The 27,754-nt window shown below is 40.5% G+C and overlaps 1 protein-coding gene across 4 annotated transcripts in view; it reads right to left on the bottom strand.

Annotated features, from left to right (window-relative positions):
* IGF1 (insulin like growth factor 1) overlaps positions 1-27,754 on the bottom strand; it is a 73,535-nt gene that overhangs the window by 20,301 nt on the left and 25,480 nt on the right. For all 4 annotated transcript variants that reach the window (XM_037513763.2, XM_037513764.2, XM_037513765.2 and 1 more), the window contains exon 3: positions 457-638. In XM_037513763.2, the coding sequence (XP_037369660.1) occupies positions 457-638 (182 nt within the window). The remainder of the gene's footprint in view (positions 1-456; positions 639-27,754) is intronic.

Raw genomic sequence — 27,754 nt, 5'->3', positions numbered from 1 at the left:
ACTTGAAAGATTACATGCTTTGTTATTAATTACAGTGGTGACAAACATTAACATTTGTCCAACAGTTACATGGTGCAGGCACTGAAAAGCAATGTAATATGCGTGACCTTAATTTTTACAATGGGCGGATGTAGTAGATATTATCATTTTCCATGTTACATGAAGCAAAGGCTGAGATAGTTTACGTTATTTGACTGAGGGCTCTCAGCTGGTGAGGGAGGAACTCATATTTAGAAGACTCATACTTAGTCCTCCGTCTTCTGGTTATCAGGTCCTCCAGAGCAGCGGAAGAGATTTTGCAATGAGAAATGACCAAAGGGAAGGTCATCTAAGATGAGACTGGAGCTTTTTGACCTATAAACTGGGGAGACTAAAGGGCATAATGTGTGTTTGGTTCACCCACAATATAAGATACATGTCTCTCGAGGGTGTCTGGTTCCCAGTGGGGTGACTTACCTTCTGAGCCTTGGGCATGTCGGTGTGACGCTGGGCACGGACGGAGCGGGCCGCCTTGGCAGGTTTGAGGGGTGCGCAGTACATCTCCAGCCTTCTCAGGTCACAGCTCCGGAAGCAGCACTCATCCACGATGCCTGTCTGGGGCGTCCTCCGACTGCTGGACCCGTACCCCGTGGGCTTGTCTGCACAGAGCAAACGCAGAGCGACTGGCTTTAGAGCAGCTTCTGCTACCTTCACATCTCCACTCAGCTCCTGAAGACTCTCCTCTCCCCACACCCAGTCCACTTCCCCATACTCCCTTGTCTCCACCTCTTCTTGAAGCTTCTCCAATAATTCCTGTTCCCATAGATCCTTCTAGATTCTAGCATGTCTCCTGGCGTCTATACAACACCTGTTAGCACTAACTGACTCACCAAGCACTTTAACTGTATTCATTTTCCTCAAGTTCTCAGTCCTATGCTCAATCCTAGTTCTTTATGTACTGACATAGTTGGGAGTCTGCTAGGAATATTAGTTAAAAGAAGGTCAAATTCTCAGTTTTCCTAATCTTTTTAACAACTCTGTAGTTTTGACGCGCAAGGTGACTCAAAGGTTGGCTAGTTGGCTTATTGCTTTCCCTGTGACTCTAGATTGAGCATTACATAGATTTAAATCTGGAAAGGGTTCCTTGTTTTCTAGTGTAGAAACTGAGATTCATCTGTTGATCCAAATAAGAATTGGTTCCCTTCCTCCGAATACCCTCTTCCAGGATCATGTATGTTCATCGTATATGGTCAGACAGCATCACCGCTGATTACATCTGGAAGCCTTGGAACCGGGAAGGGATGACAGTACCAATGTGGGAGGTGCCCTCTCCTATAGCCCTAGAGCAACCAGAGCCATCAATTCCATTCTGCTTGTCCAGAAGGAACACCAGAAATCAAAAAAGTTTTTTGATATTTGCAAACAATTAGACCTCTTTACTTGGCAAGTACATTTTGGTTTAGTTTTATTTTGTTTTGTTTTGATTTGGACACACTTTTCTTGGCTCTAGAATTAAAAAATCAGGCAAAACAAGCTTACAGGAAACTTGAATCCAAAATATTTGTAAACTTTTTGTTAAATCAAATCTTGCTTATACACACCAATGTATAAAACAAACACAAGTGAAACTCTTGATTTTGGGAAGAGTCACGGGGACTGGATCTTGGCCTTCTTTTACCACCCTGACCTCCCTTTGGAGGTGGGTGATCTAGGTCTTCTCTACTGATGTACAGGCTTCATGGAAGAAAATTCATGAACTGTGACTCAGAAGAATTGTTATCAATCTGACATGTATTCAACCTTAAATCCTGACACAAGAAGACAGCATTATGCATTAAATAAAATGTTTTATGTTCACATAGCAGCAACACCAACACCATACTTAAGGCTAAAGTTTTGAAAGTCAAACTCCCCATGTAGTTCAGAATATAAGGTTCATGTTAATGGCCTGCTACCAAACTAGTTTGGCAGCCTCTCTGTTCCAAGGGCCAGACTGTTCATGGCATTCTGGAAGATTCCAAATGTTTTCCTGATGCTTGGCACAGGAACGTGGAGTATGTTTCCTCCCCACAAGGTAGGTTTCTTGTCATTCTTAAGACAGCTGGGAGCAGTAACCCAGTGAGGATTCCTTTGTGGTCTCTCTGGGTGGGTCTCCTCCTTTTGCTTTGGGCAAACCCTGAGGGCTCTTCAAGGCTAAGGCATTTGGGAGGGATGGGCAGCTGGCCCCATCTGAGCCTCAACAGTGTTTTCACTTGCCATTGGAGGATTGACTAGTGCACAAGACATGCTTCTACTTGCCAGCCGGACCCTGGCCAGCTGAGACTCTGTTGGTCTCTTGGGCAATGTAAAGAATGTTTTTGTTTTTTTGTTCTTATAATCTTTTCTGGGACTATAAATTAGAGGAAAGGCACAAATGGGCTTACATGGTTCTTCTCAATCCTGAAGGGACTTCTATATGTTTTTTGTTAAGTGGCTCTTTCAAGAGGCCAAAGGAATCAGCCAGTCAAGAGTAGTCAATACATTTTGGTTTTCTTTTGGTGTAGGGAGGAAGAAGATGACTAGGCCTGCTTTGAGATTAGTTTTCCCTGTCATCTGCCACAGGTAACGATTGTTCTTTGTTGAAGCTACAAATTTCTTAATGAGACATAGTTAGGGTTTGTTTGTTGACTCGGGAGTAATAATTTGGTATTTGGGGGGAAGGGGTCCAGAAACCTTCAAACTTGGCTAACTCAGAAACAAATTCATACTTATGGATTGATGGTAGAGAAGAATAGGCTTGGCTATTCTAGGACCTATTTGGCATTTCCATTTCTAACATCTTGAAAGTAATCTTCCTTCTGAGGCCCTATAAATGCAGAGGCTCCTGCTACTGGATGTAGAAATCGATCTTCATCTTGGAATGGCAGAAAATGAAGAAAATGTTGTATATAGTGCATGTCCCCTGCTTGATGACAACAGTCATGAAATTCATGAAAGGTCTATTTCCTCTGTGAAGTTGAAAATAATCATCAATTCAGCAACAAATAATAGCCTGTACTAGGCAACCGATTTGTCACTTCTCTTCGATGAGTTCAGAATTTAACTGAGTGCAGTCTACAAAACAGCTGTGCTTTATTAGTCTATAGATTAATGAATTTAGGGACAGAGAAATTTAGGACATTTCTGTAAAGTTCCATAAAGTACCTTTACCTTATCTTCAATCTTTTTTTTTTTTTTAATGTGGTTAAAATTGTGTTCCATACACTTAAACATTTTGCCATAAGTGCAAATAGTAGCTATCTCTGGCTGGCTAATTCTGGAGAGATGATTTTCTTTGTCTATTCATTATGTTTAAAATGGACTAATTATTTATATTCCCTATGTGTGTGTGTTTACCTATTGCCTTTTAAAATTTAACTCATTAGTTGAAGTTTTCTATAGCTACTTCCTTGTTCTACACCAAGATATTTAACAAAAAAATCATTTACACCATGTGCTACAGTTGAGGGTCAAAGTTTAGCTCCTTTTAAGTGCCTCCTACTACCTTTTTGTCTAAAACCAGAATAAAGACCCTTGTTTTCTGTGGGTTAAAATAAGAAGGCTGATACAATGTGACTTACTAGAAAGGCAGTAAAATAACTTAGTCCAGTATCAATTTTGAGAAAAATAGCAATTTTTAATGACCTTTCAATTGCAACTATTGTCTCTATAACTAATTTTAATCAATTTTTCCATCCTTGCCTTTAAAACATCAGTAGGCACCATGTAATCCTGTTCTAGTGGGCAGAATCAGAATTGATAGGTGAAAGGGAAAAAACACTGCATTAATATCAGAAAAATGTTTCTAACAATTTAACCTCAAAGGTGTTAAAAAAAATGGGGCAGACTTCTTTTAAAGATAATGAAATTTACATTAACAGAAGGGGTTAAATAAAGGTTGTTTGAACAACTCTCAGAGTCTCTAGGAGCATAGTCTTGTGCTGAACACAGTGTGGACTGCTAGGGTCCTTTCTATTCCAAAGATTCTGCAAAAAGTGATGAAATAGAGGAGGAAAGTCCTCTAGGCCAAATATTCAGTATGGTTAGAAGTCACTTAGATTGCTTTGAAGAACGAAGTTCAAGTATTTTCTAACTTAGAAAGTAAAACATTGTTTTCTAATATTTAAGTCCCCCAAGATGCTCAAAACATTTTCTTCAGTCAAAACTACCCAAAACAAACAAACAAACAAACAAACAAAAAATAATCACAGGTGACTGTGATAGTCCTTTCTACAACTAGCTATAGACCCATAGTTAGTGGTACTGGCATTATGAAATATCAATATATTTGCTCAACTATTAGAATCAATAGCTATGTATGAAATTCCACAGATTTTTTTCTTGCTGACAAAATTTGGACATTGGAAATTTATATATTTATTTTGTTAGTAATATTTCCTTAGAACCTGCTGACCAGGTCTTGCTTGACAGACAAGTTGGTTGTCAGCTACCCTAGGACTTGATTCCTCTATGGTCAGATATCATGTATCGTCACATCACACTATTGTATTTTGAAAGTGGGCCAACAGATGGAATTCCAATGGTTAAACTGTTGACTTCTGTAATAATAGCACTTCCCTTTAAATAATGCATGGTCAGTGGAGTAATTCAATAATCTTCAGGGCAAACTTGCTAGGTTTGGGGCAGAACTGTGGCATCATCAAAACCACAACAATTGCTGAGCCTTACATTTTGTCATAGAGGCAAGCAGCTCATTCTCCATTTCTGAAGGGGAAGGTGTAATGCTGTGATTTGACTGGGCTTATCACTTCGAGAGCAAAGACCTCAGGTCGTTCATCACCAGTAAAAATGTCATTATCTCTCTTGGTGCTGCAGAAACTTGTGTTTCTTATAGGTTTCTAGAAAAGTGATTGGGACATTGTATTCAACATTAATTTCCTTTGGAACTTCCCCTCTTGATGAATGAGAAAGTTTTAATTATATTAACTCTATCACTGGGAAAATGACACATTGATGTGAAGAAACAGTATGCAAATAAAGAAAAATGCAAACATTTTCCAAATAGGGAAATACCCAGTTCTGCAAACAACCACTTGTTACTCTTTAGGTTCCATGTAATAAAACTATTCTCTAGAAATTGCTAACAGGAGGAGTGTCTAAAGTTGATCCTGTTTTGAAAACAGGAAATAAGAAGTAAGACATTTCAAGTTGGATTTTGAGAACTATTTCTAGAAAATTCACAATTATGTGACTGATAGGAAACACAAATGGGACTATTAACTGTTAAGGATCTAATCTGTATTGAACTTTTATTAAGGATTGATGACACAGTCAATGATTACAGTTAAATATAAAAGTTAGAAAATGAGGTTTCTTATACCAAGTATTTATCCCAAATCTCCAGACATGCTGATAATTTAGAATACTTGGGAATGTGTTAGTTTCTTAGGGCAACATTGCTTCATGGGTTACCCTATCTAGTAAAAATTCACTCAGTTGACATAATTTTGCATGAGACACTAGCAGGAAAGTTGGGAAAAATGTGAGTAATCTTAAAGTTGTCATTATTTTACTATTTTAAGTGCTCTTTTCATTTGTGAAAAGAGTTCAAAAGTGAGAGTCACTTTTCAGTCTTCCCAACACATTTTATGCCTTCAAATGAAACACTGGATTTTCCCCATGAATTCCTAATATAAGGAGAATTGTGATAAGACTATTATTCAGACCCCAAATTAAATACATCAAATGGTTAATATTTCCTGAATTCATAGGATTTACATCTAATATAAAACCTTTGTATGGGTCAATATTTTACCTTTACAAAATTCTATGGAAATCACACTTGAATTAAAGTTACATACTTAGTAAAACTATGGAAAGATATATTCACAACTATAAACAAGTCATATCGGTATGCACTTAGAATAACCTGCACATATACACACACATACTCAAACACATGGCAGGGAATTAAGTGGTTTTCCATCAGGATATCAAAGTTATTGTTAAACACTTTGAAATTAGGATTTTCTAAAATATATACTTATGACCTGCCTTATGTTTCTAGTGGAAGTTGAACATTTCTGCCTTTCTGCAGAAAGATTTTTCCATGTAGGATTGACCTTTGGCATCTGTAAAAATGAACACTGAGAAAAATGTCCTCTTTTCTATGAACTGCTTGTCATAAGCTTTTCTTGAAAATCTATCAAATTGAGGCATCGATTTCACTTTGGCCTGTGTTAATTTTTAATTGCCAGTGTTTGCTGGTCCCACTACTTCTCAATTGGACGAGGTCATCTTTTCTAGGAATCATGGCCCTGTTTGACCTACCACCACCACCCCTGACAATTCAGCAACTCTTTCTCAGCTACTAAATCCCCACAATCCAAAAGGCCAAAGTCTTCCCATTACCCAATCAAGTCAATGTTTGTGTATCTCTGGTTCTAAAAGCATAATTCTGTGGGCTGCCCCTTTCTTTAAACCCTCCATTCTTTTGGAAACCCCAGCTCAAGGGCAGGTATGAATAGAGTGCTATTCAGTCTGCTGTAGCCTCCAAGGCCAGGGAGCTTAACTGTAAGACTGAAGGGCAGGAAAACTAGAGATTCAGAGCAGAAACATTACCGTTTTAGGATTCTTTGGAGAAATGGGCCGACAGAGTGGGAAGTAACGTGATGGATTACTTTAGCCTGATACAATGCCCTGGAGGACGAGCATCTTGCCAGGACAGCACAATTTACTAGCTTAGGTCTGATTCCAGGGCTTAGTGGAGATAGATGTAGCCAACAAAATTATATTTTGGCAAGAGAAATGCTTTGCTGGACAGAAATGTTGTCCGAAGGGAATGGTTTGGTTTATCGATGTCTAAGGTAAAAGATAATCAAATGCCAAGAGGTCATTTTTATGTTTGAATTGGGTCTGCTTTGTTAAGTTCGCTACCATTTTCTCATATATAATACTGATTATTTTGAACATATTACAGGTTTTAGTATGATCTGTCTGTGATGGATGTCATATCAATGAAGGATGTGGATGGAATAAAAGATGTGAAATGAATGGTTAAAAGCACAGGTTTTGGAGTCAGACAGACTTGGGTTCCACTTGCTCACTGTTCACCTTGGATCAGGCATGCAATCTGCTAAGACTCAGAACATTACATGCAGAGTGGATATAATAAGAGCATTTCCCAGGACTGTTGTGAAGATAAAGTGAGGATGTTCCTAAAGTATTTTGCACAATGTCTAATTCACAGTAGACTCTCAATAAACATTAGCTATTAGAATAGCTATTGCTATTACTGTGGAGTTGAGCTGGCAGCATAGCTTCCTCTCATACTTTTAAAAATGCATCCTTTCCAGTTTGGCTGAAAGGGATGGCCTCTCTAGATAAGGAAGAACTGTTCTCCATTAAAATAAATGAATAACTGTTCCTTTGTAAAGGATATCTAAGTTCTGGGTTGTATAGACAATCCTGAATAGTTGTAATCTCTATGAGAATGGACCCTCCAATTGAGTCAAACAAGGCAAAGGCAAACAGACTTATCTTGACCTTTTACTACCTTCCACTTCTCCCAAATAATCCACTAGTTAAAATAATTGGACTTTCAGTGTTAATATTCACCCTCTTATTTCAGAGCAAGGCAAGATACGGAAGTGGGCCCAGCGCACGGTCAGAGGAGGTTCCCCATTGCTTCTCTGCTCTCTCCCCACTTCATGTCTTGCCTCTTTATTTTATCTTTTTCTTCCATATCTATTGACAGCTATTGGCATCCTTTTTACTCACTGAGAGACCTTAGGGCAAAGCTCAAACTATGTTAGGCTTGGAATTAGGGTTGAGTTACCTCCCTGGAATGACTGAAAACTAGGGATCCGATTGTCATGCTTTGGAAATAAGCAGCCACCAGGTAAACAATGTCACCAGACCCACTTAATCACTACTCCATCTTGGACCTATGCCTGAATCAGATGAAAACAGACAAGGAGAGAAAGAGTAAGACGGACTGTTGAGGAATCATGTATATGGACCTCGGTTATCTCATTTTTTTTGAGAAAGACTGTGACAGAAATTGTAAGATGAGTCTGGCTCCAACCTGGAGATTGCGGTCATGCCACCAGCATTATCTCCTATGTTACACCGTTATTGTTAGTCTGCTTTTTCAGATGTGGGAAAAGAGCCCTTGTAGGTAAAACATAAGGCCCTCGTGAATAGAGGGGCATGCCCCTCTTTCTGGTACCACAAAAAGATGAATCAGCCAAAGGGGTATTAAAACACATTCTCTTTATTTTTAGTTTCACTCTAAAGTCTATCATTTCTCTTTTCTTTGCAACTTGGCACCTACCCTGCGTTCTCAGGGGCCCTGCTCCCTGTCATTCTCCTTGCTTGGGTCTCTGTTTTGCTCAGGACACATCTGGAGATTTTCCCAGGGGTAGGTGTGACACAGCTAGGATGGCAGGTGAAGAGGTGATGGCTGCCAGGGCCAGTCTGGCAGGTCTGAAGGGAGAGTGTAGGGAGGTAGAGGCCCTGTAAAGACAGGCATCTGGGCCTGCATCAGGGAGTGAACTGTTGGAAGGCAGCCTCCACAGCAGCAAAGACAGCGCTTGGCACTACTGCAGCAAAGGAACAGCCAGAGTCAGTGACAGATTGAAGGAGGGAGGGAGAAGGTGGAGAATGCATTACAGATAAAAATAACCACATGGTGCGCACATTGGTGCCAGTTGAGTTGTGCATGATGCCCTTTTCATGCCAGCGTGTCAACAGTGTTGTTCCTGGGGAGTGTTTCCACAGCACCTAGCATGGTGCCATATGCACAGAGGGAATGAAAAGAAGGCAATATGGTGCACTGAAAACAAGGCTGGCCGCCAGCCCCGATCCTTTGTGTAAACTCACAGGCAACCCAAACTCCGATATTCAGTTTTCTTCTATCGACACACAAAGGCCTGGCTAATATTAAGTGCTCCGTCTAACAATATGACTCAGAGGATTACCCGAATGGTTATGCTACCTACTTTTTAATTAATAATGTATGCATTACAGATCCGTGCTTCTCCCTAATACTAGGGAAATATATAGTGAGGAGAAACTTGATGAGAGAACCAGGAGTTTCCTCTTTGTCAAGTCCAATGTTAGAGGAAGACTAGAGTTATAGGCTAAGTTCAAGGAAAGAGTGTTGGATGTGATACAGGCTTTGTGGATGCCAACCCCAATCCATCAAGACACTGGGAACTACAAATCCCAGGATCCCCAAAGGGAAGTTGCAAGGACCTAAGGGCGGAGTTAAGCAGCCATTGTCTCTGTTTGTAAATAAAAACAAGCCATGTTAGTGGGGTTGGGCACAGTTGGCTCATGCTCTTGGCCAGGCAGGTTTGGTCTTGGCAGGTCATTTGGGATTCCAGGTCTGTGGAATGGGTAGGGCACATTTAAGAATTTATCTCCCTCTTTTCTCCCAGAGTTGTACATTTCCTCATTCCCCTTCCCTTGTAAATAAACCTTTTGTTAAACTTTATAAAAAAATAAATAAAAATCCATAGGTATATAAGGGGGGGGGGAAGAGTGTTGGATGTGAGGAGGGAAATTGGGGAATACATCCAAAATGGTGATGGGTTTGAGGAGGAAGAGGGCAAGACCATCTATGGGGACTGTTCATGGCAGAATACAGGTATGAATTTAGAAGGATCCCAAAGATAAGAGAGTCATTTGTTGGAGCTGTTGAAATAAGCTCAATTTAGCTATATTATATAAAGCTGAAAGAATCAAACTGTATTTTGAAAACCAGAGCTCTGGAGGTTTTGAGGAAGAGGAATGGCTCTCACTTGTGTGGGCTCTTAGAAACGAGAGTTAGTGTGAAAAGAGGTTTTCTAAAAATCCCTGATTGTGGCCTTTTACTATTATTTTTCAGAAAACTGCACCTTCAAAAGGTGAATAAGTGATCAGCTCTAGGAGGGCTGTTCATACTGTCAACCAGAAGGCTGAACTTCTGGAGCTCAATGGAGGCCAACATCTCATTTCACTACTTCCCTGGGTATCTATCAATGGTATATGAAGCCTCTGTGTGATATTCCATTCCTTCCAGAGGGGAAGAGGCGTAATTTCCCTAGAAAATTCTGGCTATAGCTACTTGTCATCTCATAATAATGTGAATGGGTTCCAGACTGGTCTTTGTCATTGGTATCCAACATCTACCCAGAGGGCTAAATTAGATGACCATTACAAATGTGGCTTTTGAAATGCCACCCTCTTTATTGGTAAAATAAGTTAATGTTAAGGTTATTAAAATTTAAAAACCTGTATAAGGAGTTCTACTTGTAGTAATAGTCACTAAAATACCAAGAAGGTATGCATTGTTCATTTAGAGAGTGATTATATTATTTCAGGAAATTTCAGCTAAAATCTGGACTCATCAGATCAACCTTTATGCCTTTTTCCCAATGGAATTTTGCTGCTGTAATTTTTCTCCCTTTTCTTTAACATCTGATTGCTTAAACATGACCAAAAAACTTTCAGTGCTTTCCTGAAGTATTATATTTTAGAATTTCATAGGCAAATCCAAAGGTAATTGAAGAGGTTTCTTAGTAATCTTTTGGCAGTCATTGACTCTTGTTAGTTTTTAGCCATCTTAATTCTCAAAGTCACCCCTCTTTCCCAAATGTTATTTTTCTGAATTGAAGAAGGGAACTATGAATAATGAGAGAGAGAGGTGTGGTTAAATTGCAGCTTATCTCCAAGCTAAATCCTGTTCTCATCTTTTTCCATCTGGGACTGATATTATGTCCACATAGCTAAACTTCATTAAATGCTTTAAAGCAAATATTATCAATCAAGAAAAATCTCCTCCTCTCTTATTTATTTTGACTACATTCAGCAAAGAAAAATATTTTCAGCCTGTGTGAATGGCTGGAGAAATCAAACCTTTAAATTTTTATTTCTTCTCACATATGCAAACATACCCTGAATACTCCCATAACTTACTCTGGGACCCCTTGAGCAGCAAACTCTTGGCCTTCTAGACAATCAATCACTGCTATGAATTTCCTTTTTGAGAACTAGAGACAGTTGCCCTGGAAGTCACCTTCCAGTCTACCCAATTATAATGCAGAATTAGTAGGTCTTGTCACAAGTAAGTGAATTGAGGGCTAACGTGTCATACAGTGGGGGAGGCTCCTTCATGCAGGAACATGGATCAGTATAACTGCTTGTGGGACATTTTATTTCCCTTGACACTTGCCTCTGGCTGCTCTCTCTGGCTCAGAACGGGGTTTGGGAGACTGCATGGAGATACCGCTTATGCGGTATCCTGAGGCATATTTAGCTTTGTCCTAATCCCAGCAGGAAATGAGGGTCCAAGTTCAGGGGCTAAATGCTCTCTCTTCAGATACACTCTTCCAGCAGGGCAACCTCTGTTCTCTCTTCCCAGTCTTCAAGCAGGTTTTGCTTTCTTGTAATCCCAAACAAAACCTCCCACAACAGAGAGGAGACTCTCAAGCCCACTGCTTTCTGCATGGGTGTCGTCTCCATATCCATTTGACACTTATCTGTATAAAAGCTGGATACATGTCTGTATAAAAGCTGCATGTATACATCTTCAGGTTGATGAATAGAATGACCCTAAGGATCTTGTAGGAGTTTCTTTATAAGAAGGGTGAGAGGAGATGAATGAAACCTTTGGACCCCAAATAGGAGCTTTGGCAAGAGAATGTGGAGAAAGTTACTCATATCCTCAGTTCTGAAATGTGAGTTTAAGTCATTGCTGATGACTTCTGAAGAAAGGAATGGTATGGAAAAGGGGGGCCTTTGACTTAGAAACATTTTTGTTTTCTTCTGAAGACTTACTAATTCATTACTTTTTCTTTTCAAGAAACTTCTCCTCCTCGTCTTCCGCCTCCATTGCTTCTGGTTCAAGAAGACAATGTGATAAAGGTCACCTGTAGAAGTCTTAATCTTCTCATGGAGCCAGTGCTCCCCCAGTCCACCAAGATCTGCCCTCGCCAGGCATTTCCCGCTGTCAGACTATGAACTGTCATAAATTCCTTGCATTCTTCAGGACATCTGTGCCTCCTTTTGCCACTTTTTTTTTTTTTCCTTCCTGGTACTCAACAGGCCACAAATCACTCTGGACTTCTCTTTCCAGGCCGTTGATGTCTTAACACTCTTCTTACAAACCAAATTCCTCTCTTGTCCTTGGCGGTGGCTTTTGGCTTCCCAGCTTTCTCGTCTCCCCCATCTGGGTTAGTCATCTATGGCATCATCATCAGAGTCTTTTTCTCCTACTCTTCCAGCTGGTCTGAAATTATGCATTTCTTCAAATGTCAAGTGACCATTCAGATCATAGTACCTGGTCTGATGCTTAGCTCCCTAGCATGCTTTAAACCCAGTAGTGCAGGATAATGCCACTATATAGCAAGAAGACCCCAGAAGACTCAAACCTAGAGTTACTGATTAGCTAGTAAGTGAGAAGTTGCTACCATATACCATATGACCCAAGTCATAATGCAGTGAGGCTGAAAACTTCCATTAAATACAAGTATCTCCTGAGATTCCGTTCTTCCATTCATTTTATATTTAAATTTATTTCTTTGACATTTAGAGCAATGGAAGCTTTTTTACATCAATATATTACCAATAGCTTCTCTTGGTTGAATGCTTTCTATCAAGCAACTACAGATAATATTTTTTTTCAAGTCTTAACTCATTTTCATCTTGCAGCAACTACATGGAAGAGGCATATCATATCCACTTCACATACGAGGAAACTGAGGCTTCAAATCAAATTGCTAGTACGTCACAGAGCCAGGCACCTCCACTGGGACACCTTGAATGTAGGAGAATTCCCAGGTGAGGGAAAACTCTGAAGTTGATACTGTTCCTGGGATTCTCAAAGGCAACTTGATGCTTGTACACCTGAAGGACACGTGCGAGGTCTTCTAAGTTAGTCCACCAACCCCAGGGTTTGAGCACATTCAGTAGACAGAGTTTTAACCTAGATATATTCTGGAGAGTTCCAGGAAAAATACCATGCATAGCTTTTGTCCTTGAAAGATACATCTGTGCAATCCTGTAGTCTGGTGCATTGCTGGTTATTGGATGCTCACATGTCACCCAGTACACTGTGATTCTTCCCAGTCAGCTTTGTCGTGCAGCCAGATCACCCCATTTCCAGACCTCTTAAATTGCACAGCATATAACAACTTTAGCAGAAATTGAAATAAAGTTATTTTAACCATAATCTTGGTATCTCAACAAATTATATTATCTTCATTGTTCTAATTTTTTCCAGTTCACATCCAGATGCACACATCGTTTTGACACACTTATAGTCACAGCCTAAATTTAAGGTACTATTGTATTTTTTCACTTAACATTCTATTACAAACATTTTCCACAGTGCTACATGATCTTCATAATTATCATTTAAAGCTACAGAATATTTTAAGTAGATTCGCCACCAGTTGTTGGATTAGCCATTTTCCTGTCACTGGACACTGAAGCTATTTCCAGTTTTATCTTTATTTTAATGAATGTAGAAGTGTCTTTGTGCATTTAACTTTCTATTCATTTTCTATTATTTATCAGAATAAATTCTCAGAAATGGAATTATTGAGTCAAAGAATATTATCAGACAATTTTGATGAAAGTTCATAAGGAGCAGAAAGGAAGCCCAGAGGACAAAACAGAGAATTATATCCAGATTTCCTTCTAGGGTTAGAAAAGAGACAGCCAAGGTGGAGCACAAACAAATTCTTACCTGTATCCCCTGAATTAGAACAAAAGAACCAATTTCTGTTTTCAATTACTAGTGCAGTTTCCTCTGAAGGAAACATGGGATGTAACCAAGACTTGGGTTTGGCATCCAAAGGTTTGCTGAGCAGAAAAAAAACCCAAAAAGCAGGGAAGATGAAAGTGGTGACAAGAGACCCTGATTCTCAATTTTCAAGATTAAAAAGTACCTATGAGTTTCCTTCTCTGGGGTGGGAGAGGAAAAAGTCAAGGAACACAGACACCACGAAGGCACCAAGCCCTCTGCCTGGAGTGGGGATGTTATTTCTTGAATAGCAAAGGCTCCGATGCCAGGTTCCATCTGAACCCAGGTCCTCTGCAATAGTTCACACCTGTGCAACCTGGTCTCTCGCCTTTCTTTTGGGGAGCAATATCCCTGATAATCTGCTTCCCCATCTAACCCCTAATTTGGCCAACTACATCTTCCTCCTGACACTGCATTTATTCCTCTGCTACCTGTAGTCATCCAATCACCAATATTTATTGGCTACCTGCTATGTTCTAGACACTGTTCTCAGCACTGAGGATAAGTAAACAAGGCAGACAAATATGGAATAAGGTCATATTCCTTTAGAGCTCTGATTACTATGACAACCTTAAAAAGAACTAGTGCAGCGATGCTGAGGTGAACAGGTCAGTGACAACTGCCCAGAGCAACTGATGTCTGAGTCTAGCTAGAGAAATTTCTTTCAGGCCCCCGTGGGAATTCTTGTCTGATGATGTCATTCCCACCAACCTCTCGGAAGCTGCAAAACGATTGCTTTGTCCATCATAACTACATATTAACAATATATTATCCTTTATTTTTTGCTTTATTGGACTGTCCCTTTTCCCCCACTTGACTTCAAGCATCTTAAGGGTGGGAGCTGTGCCTCTTCTTTCTGTGTCTAGAAGCACAGCACCGGGCATTTATCAGACACTTTGTAAATGCTCGTTGATCAGTGGATTAATAGGTCAGGTGCACAAACAGTACCCGGAGAGATGTGGAGTGAAGAAATCTTTTTTTTTTTGGAAAGAAAAAGGCCACCATCAGGGGCTAGTCTTTGTAGGTCTGTTGCTTTCTTGTTAAGGGGGGAATGATAGATCTTGTGGCCTAACTAATAGTTACCTCTACAGGGTTGTGGTGAGTTAAGGCATCTAGAAATCATGAGCAAACACTCACACACTGTGCAGCACTGAGCAAACACTCACAAAAAGAATGTCACTGCTCATGGCGGTCCCAGCATCCCCATGAATGAATTAACTTGTGAGACTGTGTAGGGAGGTGTTTAGAGCAGAGACCCCTGAGTTCAGTTTGCCTGAGTTCAGATGCTGGTTCCACCATTTCTATCTATGTGGCTATGGGCAAGTGAGGTAACCTCTCAGCTCTCATCTGAAAGGGGGGATTGAAAGAGTAACCACCTCACAAGGTCCTTGTAGTGTTGAATGCTTGTGGCAACCATCATTCAGCCAACAGTTAGTGAAGGGCTGTTATTTTCTAGTCTCAGGGTTCAGAATACAGATGGGGATAAAGGAGGCATAGTCCCTGTTCTCTCTCTGATCCTACCTTCATCACCTACCCCTCCCCACCCCACACCTACAGTCCGTAACACAAGTTGGCATTTTTGATGAGAGCAAAGTCCAGAGTTAACTACAGAGTCCCTGGAAATTCACAAGCCACTTTCACACTCTCCTTGGCCATTTCAACAACTCCATGTGGCAGATTAAATGATTTCCATTTTATAATGAGAAAATTGACAGTTTAAGTGATTTATTCATCTGGAAGTTCCTTTGATGTCAAATGGTAAAGCTTCTCCATCCACATGTCTGCCCCGAACTTCCATGAAAGGAAGGATTGCAGATTCATAGACCCTTAGGGGTTCCTGAGGCAGCCAGGGCTGGTGTGACGAACATGCGAGGGGTGGGTGGCCATACAAGGATGCATATCCGTGGTTCTCAAACTTGGGCTGCATCCCTATCACCTGCCATGGCTCCCTGCCTCACCCCAAGTTTCTGCTTTAATGGCGCTTAGGTGGGTACTCAAAAATTTGCGTTTTTAACAAGTTCCCAGATGATGCTGGTGCCTCTGTGTGATGAAGACTGCCAACATGTGCATCTAACCTATGATTAAGTAGGAGAATGCTAGCCAGGAGGAGAGGGCCAGGAAGACAGGAGTCTGGGAAAGCCCTCGGCGGCTTTCAAAACTCCAGAAAGGCTTCACATCTCTTGATAATTGCCTAATAAAGGTATCCATATGTTAGTCTGGTAGCAGAACCATTTTTATTGCAGAGAGGAAAAAAAATATCATAACCTTCCAAAGTAAGAAACTAAACTGAAACAAAAAACACATGTTGACCTTTTTCCCTTCCCTGCGTATTTTCTTTTATTGGCACAGTCTGTGTCATTCTGAATTCTAGCTAGCACCTGAAGATAACATGCCAGGTCACAGGGAAGGAAATTAGAGCCTTAAATTCCCCAGTCCAATGGAAAGCTGGAAACACAGAGACATTCTCTGATATTGAAAGCTGCTTTCCTAAGGACCAGGTTCATTTTATTTTTAGGCTTTCAGAATTGCCTGGTGGGTTTTCAAGCCAGTCTGCTTGGTGGTAAAACTTAGTTCAGAAGACTGACTTCTGAGGACTCAAATCTACCTCCTCTAAGCCTCCACCCTTTATAACCTCGAGGATAATGCAGAAGAGTCAGGCAGGCGGGGTGGGTTTTGGCCTGTTATCAGGACAGCATCAAAACAAACTTTCATGGATCACTAGAAACGTGTTCAAGGAGCGTGAAAGAGACACACCGCCAATGATTGCCTGTAGAACCAAGCTGGTTCTATAAACCAGAAGACATTCAGATTTGCAAAAGGAAAAAACCTAATTTGCTACTTGTCATCAGCCTACACAGAATTGTCTAAATTTCTCAGGCCACGTCAGGATCTATCCTGCCGAGGAAACAGGGTTAATTAATCCAACCGCTTCCACACAGAGTGGCAGGAAGAGGGCAAGCGATGCTCTAGTTCTTGTCCCAGCCCTTCTCTTGAGCGTGTGTGAGGCAACCCAGAGCTTTAAATCAAATGGTGCCCCGCAGGCAGGAAATCCACATCGGGAGCATGGGGAGGGGACAGGGGCCACTGCTGGCTGGCAATTATAACCTTCCTTCAGGTCCCTGCTTCCATTTCCCTTTAAAAAGTTGGGTTTTTAATGATTCCTTTTCTAGTCACTTCCTCCCAATTGCCTCACTAGGTCATTTCAGTGCACGCCTTCTATTTCTGGAAAATAGCAGAGGGAAAATGACCTCATTCACTAATTGGGAAGCCAACTGGGTATCCCCAGAGTTGATGGGTACTTCTGTGTTAAGGGGGTCTCCTCACTCTCGGTGGCTGTTCTCACACAGCAGCCACCACAGGACCCCCCAGGGAGGTGAATACAGGGGTGCTTATTAGCATCTCTTTTGTACCTTGCACTCCACGAAGGTTGAAGGAAGCTTGGGAAGGGGCAGAACACTTGGTTGGGTCCCAGTAAACCCATAGGCTAATCAAAAACATGAACCAAGACATTAATATAATCCAGAGAAGAAATTTATTAGAACTTGAGAACTAGACATGTCCTTAGAAATCTCCCAGATAGTGGATGAGTTTTGGTAGAAGGTGTGTAAGACCAATAATGTGACATGTTATGTATGTTTGTGGATTTTCCTGGAAAGTGGAAATGAAGACACAAAACCTTTTCAAAAGGTTCCATAATTTGTGGAAGCTAGAGAAGGTCTGTATTCAAAGAGAAGCTACTCTTGTTTCCATGGCCCCCTTCAGACCCCTCCAGGGTTGGCCTGCACAATGACTGCTTGTGATTGGGGATCATATTGGGAATCATATTCCAAATGCCAAAGTCACCCAATGTTCAAAGACACCCAAGGATGCAAGACATCCAGCATCCTCCAAAGAGTGTTCTTTGGAGCGCACAGGGAAAATGCTTAGCAAACAGTTGTAAATATTGTCCATTTTGCAGGGTCACCAGCCTATTCAAGGTTGGGAGAGGTTCTGTAACGAAGAAATCTATTTGATGGTTCTGAAGTCCATTCCACCCATGCTTAGTGGGCCACTGAACCCCTGTTTTCCAGGAATGCCTATTAACTCCCTAAGGAAACAAGGTTCCTATATCCTGAAATTCCTTCCACGTATCACTTCTTTTGATTAAAGAGCATGAAAGAATCTTTTGGAAATGTAAATAATTAACTAAGTGCACTATCAGCATGAACATCCCAGCAAAAGTTAGTTCTAGGTCTCTGAAAAGGGACCATGAGGAAGATTGGTTTGTTGAAGGGGACTGGTTCAGAGTAACAGAACCCTGCTAAGCTGGAGGATCTCCTTGCAGAGATCTCTCCTGTTTTCCTCATCTAAAGGAGCCACCACCCCGATGATTATCATTCCCATTGTTTCTTTCAAATCATTTATCAAGATTTGACATGGCAATGTTTATTTCTTGGTTGACTTGTACTTTGTCTCTCTCCTCCCCTAGCCTCTTTGGAATGTGAGATCCATGAAGCCAAACCTATATGTCCTGTTCACTGCTGTAACCCCAACACCCACCACAGGTCTGCAAAGAGTAAGTGCTTAATGAATACATTTTCTATATAGGGACATAGTACTGAATGGATAGAGAAACAGCAATTGCTCTATCCCCAGTGTTTATCACTATGGCTGGAAAGATGTTTGTTGAATAAATGAATGGAGAGGGGTAGCCTGCATTATTTTTCATGCTCAAACCATGTTTGCGAGTATTGTGAGAAAGGAGTGATATTCAGGACCTTCTAGCATTGGTATAAATTAAGATTCCTTCCCTAAGGAATGAAGTCATAGACAAGAGTGTTTTTCATATTGCACTAAGGGGAACATTGTCAAACATTTGAAGGCAAGATTAGAATGCAATGTTACCTTTAAACAATTTAGAAAGGGGGCAGGGAATTAAAAACAGGAAGATGTTTAAAATGGACAAAGACAGACTCCAACTGGTAGAGACAAGTACTATAGCAAAATAGCGGTGGGCTCTGAGTGAGTGAGAAAGCACTGTAACAAAATTGTAATATGAGGCGGGTGTATGTGGAGAATTATGAAATTAAAGCCTAGAGAGTAATCCTTCTACAAAACTTGGCATTGCTGTGGTTTTAATTAGAGTGGAAACTCAGATTTCATCCTCCTATTTCAAGACTCATTTGGAGAAGCTGGAAAGGATCCAGATAGGAGTAAGGAAAAAAATGATTAACTGGTGGAAAATGGAGTTAAGATTTAGTCTCCAAAAGAAAAAGCCAAGGGGCGGTTTAATCACCACCACCAAGTCAAAAAAGGATTAGTATTATTATGGGGTATTCTTCCTCATCTCTATGAAGGGCGAGACAAGGGCGAACAGACTCGTGCTACATTGAAAGTGTCTCCATCTAAATATTGGGAAGAATTTCTTGATTGTAAGGGAGAAACACGTGGACCCAAGGTGCTGTGGGAAGTTGCCCTGGAGATCTTTAAATGTTGGATGACACCATCTGCCTTGGAAGGCTTAGATAGAGGCAGGGGACTAGACCTGACGACCTCTTGGCATTCCTTCCATCTTTGATTCTGTGTTCGGAGTCACGGCCACTAAGGACTCCCATTCTACAGTAATCCTCCATTCCCGTCATAAGACAGACCCCACACTGTCAAAATCCGAATAACTTCCCCTGGGAGGAGCTCGATTGTTCTCTTCTGAAGGGGAAGGAAACTGATAGTGTTGCTTCAGCTGCTTCCCTTCTTCAGCTCCCACAGAGAGAGGCTTGCTTTTGTCCTGATAGGCCTCCCCAAATGCTGGGATGAGCCTGCTCTCCATTTTATGTGGGACTGGAAGATGTGGATCTAGTTGGAAATAGTTGATACCACCAAAAATCAAGAAACATGAGAGCTGCAAGGCATTTCAAAGCTAATTCAGACAGATCCCTTTGCTGTTCAAGCAAGGAAACTGAGATCTTGAGTGTCTGCAGGCCAAAGAGTTGATTATTTTTGTATGGGATTAAAATCTAGACCTTTTGACTCCTTGTTCTACACTGTCTACATGTTGCCCATGTTTGGGAGAAACATTTTTTTATGAAGATAGAAAGTTTAAAAACATATATTTGGTAACTCATTTTCAGATGAAAAAATGAGCAAGGACAAGCAGAAGTTCTTCTAGTAGATTATAGATATGTGGAAGCATTATTCAGCTTGAGTGATCAAAGATCGGTAACCCACACTCTAGCAGGTGTATTTCTCCATATATTACAAGGCATTTGAACCAGAAATATTTTAAAACTTATTCCTACACAATGTACTATGATTCTGTAATTCTAAATTTTAGTTACAAAAATACTAATCAGCAGAATCTCAGTTGCTGGTCTAAAGGAATGAGTCTTTTATGAAAATCATTTGTGATTCTCAGTGTAATTGGATGATACTCAGTATTTTTGAGACTCAAAAGTGGAAATTTTATTTTTATTTTAAAAATAAATGAAAACTTTAATGTTGGGGCTAAGGGGTTGTGCTTCAGTTATCATCCATACAAGGAAATTTCCAGACCTTTTCCTCTGGGCTCGCCTTTCTGAGTTTTAAGTTAACTTCATTGATGAGACACAGGGATTGTCTTCTGAATGCTCCAGTATGATTCAATATCTTTAATACCAAAGTTGTCTATGGTCATATCACCCTGAATGTGCCCCATCTTGTTAAATACCAAAGACAACATCTTGGCCATTGACTAAAGTCAACCAAAGTCAAATCCTCCTCTGCATTTGGCCATGTCTACACCATCGTTCTCTTGCTTACTTACACTCCAAATCTGACAATCATTTCCTCTACTCTCTACTTTCCCCCTTTATCCAGGCAGTAAGCTTATTGTGTTTGCTTCCTTCGTCATAACTCTCAGGTCTCCCTCTTCATGCCCATTCTGTTCCTCAAAATTCCAGGCCACACTTGGCTTTCCTGCCTTCATATCTTTCCTCCCCTTGATTCATCTTTTAAACAAGCTAGGGCAAAGTTTGCAGGTAACAAAGGATGGCAGTTTCAGGAGTCAAGAGTGACAACTGGGTGTGGGCAATATTTGGGAAGATGACTAGATTGGATTAACTCAGGAGAAGTGTGGTACCCCACATCTTCAGAGCTCTTGGGAAGCTCATGGATTTCCAAGGAAATGTGGAGAGGTGTCACAAGCTATTTTATGTAGCTATTGTACAAAAGTATGACCCCCTAAAAGTGGAATATTTGGTGACATCTGATTTATACACACACAATTTATCTCTTTGATTGGCCTGATAAACACCCTGACAGACAGAATGAAGTGAAAACGAATGCTCCTTGCATTATAAAATGCCCATGACCCCAGCCTCCCTCATTTTTGAGTTCTGACAATCCTAGTTGTTATCTCTTACACTGATAAGAAGTTTATTAATTGTTTCTGTCTTGTTCAATGCTATCCAGCAGAGAGAGAACAACTAAGGATATAGACATTCTCTTGAGCAGCCTCTCATTTGCTCTGACATATCTGGATAGTGGATAAAGTATGAAGTCACTCAAGAAATAAGGCCACTGGGAGCTTTGTCAATGTCCTCATTCCCATCTTGTTCCAAAGCCTACAGCAGAGCCAATCTTATATGCAGCAGAATTATAATAATAATAAATGTTAACTGAGTATCTATTATGTGCCAAGCAATCTTCTAGGCACCACTGACCCTCTTAAATCATTTTCCAGGGACTTAAGACATCATTTATAGATGACGCCACTCGTGAGTTGATGCTACCAGGATCTGGTTGATACTAGGTAAACTTTTGATTTTGAGTGCATAGGAGAATACCTAAATGATATAACTTAAAGAGCTCTAGGATGGTCCTTCTGACAAAGATTCCTAGTCATTGACCAATATCCACTTTCCCTCTTTTCATAATAATGGGAACACTAATTTTCAGCAGCTAGTATATCCCAGCCTCCCTTGCATGTGACTATTTGCCAAATTCTATACAACAGAAGTGAAACTATCACATGATAGCTCCTGGGAATCTTTAAAGACAACCTTAAAACACATCCAACATGCATCCCTTGTTTTAAAAAAGAATCTTCCCACTAGGTGGTATTTTCCAGTAGCCATTTTGGGCCATGTAGATGTAAGGATGGTGAATCCTGGATCCCTGAGAATTTTGTGAAAAAGAACAGCTCTAGTCAGCATATATTTCAATAATCCTGAACTACATCTCTTGGGAATTCTACCTGAGAGAGAAATAAACTTCCATATTGTTTAAGTCAATATAATCCTGGAACTAGGTTACTTGCAGAGAAGTATCAATTTTATTGATAACCACTTCTTGAAACCACAGGTTACTGGTTTCCCGAATGTCCTTATTACAGCTTTATTTCATTGAATTAAGATATATTTACACAGTGCTTCTGGGAAGGAAGGTAACAGATCACCTAGGGTGCATGAATGGAGCAGGAGAAGGCATAAAATAGGCATGCTTGAGGTATATCTAATTCTGTGGCAGGTGCTGCTGGCAGGAGGAGTGATGTAAGGTGGAAGGGGCTTGTCATTATGGCATCCCTTGCTCTGGACAATATGGAAAAGGCCCAAATCTATATTTTGTCTATTTAACAGTTAAGTTCAGGGACTGTTCTCTTCTAGGAAATTCACCCACATCTGTGATTACACAAAGCGAAAGTTCAAGTTACATCAGCATTAGATTAGTAACAATGATGACACCTTTGTATCAGCATTTCTAGACCAAAACAGGAGTGTTAGGGTCAGATGAATAAAGCATTTTTCCAACTGAAAAGGGGAGCATCCTTCATGTGTAGTCATTCATTGATTTATTCTCTCATAACTTGATTCAACAAACTTATTTACTGTCTACCTTGTGTCAGGCTTACTTTTCATGAATTGAATATTAAGGAAATTTTAAAGAAACTTAAATCTATGATGAAAAAATAATTTCTAATCTGGATAGTCTTCATGCAGAACTAAGCTGTAACTCAATTTAAAATACAGGTCACTTTAGAAAGCCAACAATACTATTAATCAGCAGCCATATTTAAGACACTGTCTTAAGTGTTATGAAATATGTGAAAGTGGTTGGATAAGGCAAAGTGAAAACCTTCATGGACTTTATGACTCAAAAGGGGGGTGAGATAATTCATAAATGACATAACACAAGGCAGAATAAAGACTAAGCTATTTAGGTATTAGGTACAATTTAGGTTTAGAGAGGGAACTCTGCTGTGTCATTGAGGGATGACCTCCACACATGAGAGAGGGCCCCCTCATGGATTAGTCTCACACCCCATTGCTATAGGATTTATCTGCAGAACAGGGGAGGGAGTAGAGTTATGTTACCATTGTGGTCCCTCCCGCTGGGGGAATTCAGTGGAGGCTCTCCAACAAGACGTTGAAGAAGACATTGCTTTCTCAACAGAGGAATTTTATGAGTTCAATGGTCTTTTTCTATAATTCTGTTCTTGACAGAAATGCTTACTCTCTGGACTACCTGGAGTTTCTAAATCTTTTCATATTATGTCCACTTAGAAGAAGTGAAGCACAGAGACCCAAGGGGATTCCACCTCATTGATTTTGCTTTTCTTTTCTTCCACTAGAGTAGAGAGAATGTGTCCAAAAGGGGCGCTCAACCATGTTGAATGCGAAGTTGTGTGATGAGACTTAAAAAAGGTGCTTCTATAAAGTGATGGTTTTTTTGACCTGAGAAATCCATCCAGAACATGTCTGGTTCAGAGGTGTGGATTTTCACATAGTAGATTCTTTATCGGGGAAGCTTTCTTTCTCAGGACTTTATATTATCCCTTGACCACTCTTTCCTTTACTAAATTTCATACTTTACTGGCCCAGTTTACTCATTTGCTGCTGAAAGCTAGAAAATCTCCTTCTTTTTACACAACTCTCGTAGAAATGGCTCCATTGCAAATAGTAAGCAAGTGGCACAAAAAGCTAAGTGAACTCTCTTGGCTGCGACAAGAACTCTATCTGCCTTTTGGCGCTGTTTTCTGATTTCTTTGTGAAGGCTCTTGCTCTAATGGCCCCAGCAGCTTTCTCCCATGAATGGAAACACAGCTACCAGGGAATACTCCACTCAGAGAAAAATGGATTCCCGATAGATCTAAATCTAAAATAGACCTGATAAAAATGCTACTTTTCTGAACTTTTCTTTCTATCCCCCATTGGAAGGCCAAGGTTATGCACCAGCTGATTTGGAGATTATGGTTATTACTTTGTGTTGGCAGATAAAGGACACATTTGCTTTCAAGCTTATTTGGTGCACTTAGATTCTGTTACTATTTAAAAAATTTCCTTTTCTTAAGATCTACACACTATTATTACATTTGTAGAGATGTAAACCTATACACCTAAAACATGCACAGTGTTGTAAATCAACTTTACCTCACTAAATATAATTTAGAATGCCTTACAAGCTATTTGTCAATATTCTATCTTTCTATCTATACATCTAATTTTGATTCATTCTTTCTGATACTAATAATACTCTTATAACACCTTAGGTAGAATTTCAGCAGAAGGTGCATACCTCCTGAATTTGTGTTAATGCAGTACTTAGGATCTAGAAAAGGAGAATCCTAAAGGTTCAACCTTGAAAGAGACTTCAGACAATCTCATTATAGAAGGTTAATCTGATAGGGTCAGAGGGGAAAAGGCAAATGATTTTAGAAAATTGGAAATGTTACTGGGGAGAAAACAAGCAAATGTCAAAATATAAATTCTCTAATACCAGACCAAGTGAGTCACAGATTCATATCTGGAATTTGATCAATCATTCCCCAAACCTAGCTAGTTAATCTATTCCCAGGATTCCTCTAGGTAGTTCAGTTGCCTCTTATGTTATCAATGGAATTGTGTCAAAACTTAAGACTTCCTTATGGACTCATCTTCAAGGACCAGAAACCATTGTTCCTCTTCTACAAAGCATTTGAGTGTTTCTCACTAAAACAAGTAATTTAAGAGCTGGCCAGTATTTCCAACCACGCTCTATTTGCTTGTTTACGCAGTGGAAAGTAATTTCTAGGAAGTCAGCACTTCAAGAGACTCGAAAGCAAGGTTCCAGCACAGAGAGGCATTTTATGGTTTCCCTTTCTTAACACCTCACAAATTGAGAACCTTCCCAAAACAAGGGATTCTAGTATTTCTGGAATGTCCCAACAATTGTAGGAAAACAGACAGGAACTACGAGTCTGACTCCAGATGGAAACCAACAAGTCACATAATTTAAGTTACCTCCCTGGGCTGGTTGGGGTAAAAAAGAGGAATGATCACCAGCCCCAACTACATCTAACAGTGAGGCTTCTTTGCCACAAGGAATCTAAAACTATTGGCTATTACACTGAGCGTGCAACAATGAATGGTGAAAAGGACAATAAGAAGAATTAAAGGTGAGAAGAAGAAGCTGGGAAATTGATGAGATAGTCTAGTAGCTGGGAAGGAGAGAAAGCTCAGGGAATGTATTAGGTAGTTCTCCCAGAATATTCCAGAGCACTAGGAATCCATAGCACTGACCATCTCTACCTTTCTGGCTAAAATTTAAGCACCTAACGCTGGAATCTTGTCAGTTTGGCTTAGCACTATATCCCCAGCACCTACTATGGAGCATGACATATAATTTAGTAACTATCTGTGCAATTACCAATCACAGTTTAGCACTCAGCTTTCCGGGACTACAATGCTTAACTCATGTAATACTGTTCTTGCCAATTAGATAATCATAGACCATTCCACATACTGGTTTGATATCCTTCCATAAGACGTACTTAACTGGCTTACTGTTGTTATTGGCCCCGTGAGCTTGGAGATAACCAATGACAAACATTAGAAGTATACTGTTTAAAAAAATAGGTAAGACATTCTCTTCCTATTGACTAATCTCACTTACGGGATAAAGGCCAGAAAGGAGTTAGGTGAAAGAAGGAGAGAGCTTAGACTGGAATTTGCCAGAATAATCTTGACCCTCAGAGATATCTAAGGAACAAAGCAATTTAAGGACATGGGACCTAAAAAGAAAACAGCAACTGCTTTGCTGAGTAGTCTAATCTGGAAATTGCTGGGTTAGCAACACGTTGCACCCTGTGAAAACTTGTGACTTCAATGTGAAAAAAAAAAGGTTTTAATTAAATTGGGTGTTTTCGAGTCTCCTGCAGGAGTTGGGACTTGGGGGTCGAGAAACTGAGAACTTTATTAGGATAAAGGGAGTCTTTTCAGAAATCCTGGAATCCCACTGCTCTCGGTGAGATACTTCATCCACGTGTGAACTGCATTTCTGCCTTGACAAGCATGGTAACAAGCAGCCTTCTTCTGCAGCCAAGCAGGACTAAACCTGGAATGGTGTTCTTGGTCTGTGGCCTGGGATTGTCCACATTGTGCTTTTCCAAACTAATTTTTATGGGCTGTAGGTTTTCAGGAGTAGGGACTTTCCCATGGGGCTCAACATTTCTTAGTTTTTTTTTTGTTTGCCTAGCTGCTCATAAAGAGATGTGGTAAGATCAGGGGATATTTCTTCAGGTCTCAGCCAAGGGACTCTAATATTCACTTCAGCCCAGGCAATGTTCATTAACCATTTTGTACATGCAGAGCACTATCCCGGGTTCTGAAGACATAAAGGGGAAGTGATATTAATTCTGGCTTGACAAAGTTCACAAATAAGCACATACTTAACTCTAATGTAAGTAATATGGGAAACATTCCTGTAAGTATAAAGAGGAGCCTGAATTAGGAAGAGAAATTCTGCTGATGGAGTTGGAAATGGCCTCACTTAAGAAGGGCTATAGGAGCTAGGTCTTAGAGAGCACCTAGTATTCCTACAGTTATGGAAAAATAAAGAATAGAAGCGGTACACACTTAACATTATCAGGTACCATGGGTGCTGGGGTCAGCTGCCTGAACAAAACCCTGGTTTTGTTTCACTTAGAAGTTTTATGCCTTTAGGCATGTTATGCATTTCTCTGCATCTCAGCAGCCTCACGTGTCAGGTGAGGTAAAAATCATACCTATATCCCAGGTTTATTGTGAAGATTAAAAGAATCACTACTTAGCGGCATTAAGCACAGTGCTGTGCACACGAGTGCTATTACCATTCTCTAATACACATGCTGCTCTATCTTTTTGCACTTTGCACTACTCTCCACTAGAAGAATGCCTGAGCAACTGGCTGTATATCTTTTGTACCTACAAACACGCCCTATATTCTGCGGTCTAGGTGCTTTTCCATTAAGTTAGTTTCTCTGCCCAGAATTTCTCCATCTATCACAAGCTTCTGCATTCGAGGCCCATCTGAAACACCAGGCATGACTTCCAGACAAATTTGAGTACTCTCACCCTGCTTCCCAGGCATTGTGGTCAATTTTTGGAAGCTCCCGTCCTGAAACTTGCATTTACTGAAGCAACTCTGGACCCTCTGGAGTGATTCATGAAGTCAGAGGAATGTCAGGGAGTGCCCTTTTTGCTCCCAAGGGAAGCATGCACCAGAGGGAAGGGCAGATCTGTTCTTCTGCTATTCCTAGATTTCCCTGAAAGATGACAGCAATACAGTAAGAATGGGATCAACCTGGTCTCCCTTGTGTACCAATGTTTCACTTAGTTCAATCTGAAGGTCACTGCCACCTTTGTGAACAAGCCAGGACTCAGAGCTCATCATGGTGCTCCCAAGGTCATTTGGGCCAGTCTATTTAAGAATGGGAAAGGGTCTCAACAGTTTGAAAACTTTTATAGGTAGAGCCAAAGGAGTAAACCAACCAGATGGCAGATTCTCCATCAGTGGGCCAACAAAATCAGGCCACCATTAAATGCAGAGTCAGGGTGTTGGACATGACCCCAAATATTTGATTGGGAGTCAGGAATGAGTGGGAAAAAGGTTTTCCTATTTTCTGTTTATCTTTCAGTCTGGGAACAAACTGATCATCTCAGGCTCATGTTTCCACATCCCACGGTGTCAGAGTCCACTGTTAACACAGTACTCGGCAGAGGGTCTACCACTGAACACAAAAGAAGAGCTTCTTTT

The sequence above is a fragment of the Talpa occidentalis genome, unplaced genomic scaffold (assembly GCF_014898055.3).
Source record: "Talpa occidentalis isolate TD23 unplaced genomic scaffold, MPIMG_talOcc4v2.1 talOcc4.16, whole genome shotgun sequence".
NCBI lineage: Eukaryota > Metazoa > Chordata > Mammalia > Eulipotyphla > Talpidae > Talpa > Talpa occidentalis.
Note: the sequence above shows the minus strand (reverse complement) of the source record. Positions and strands in the feature narration are given on the sequence as shown.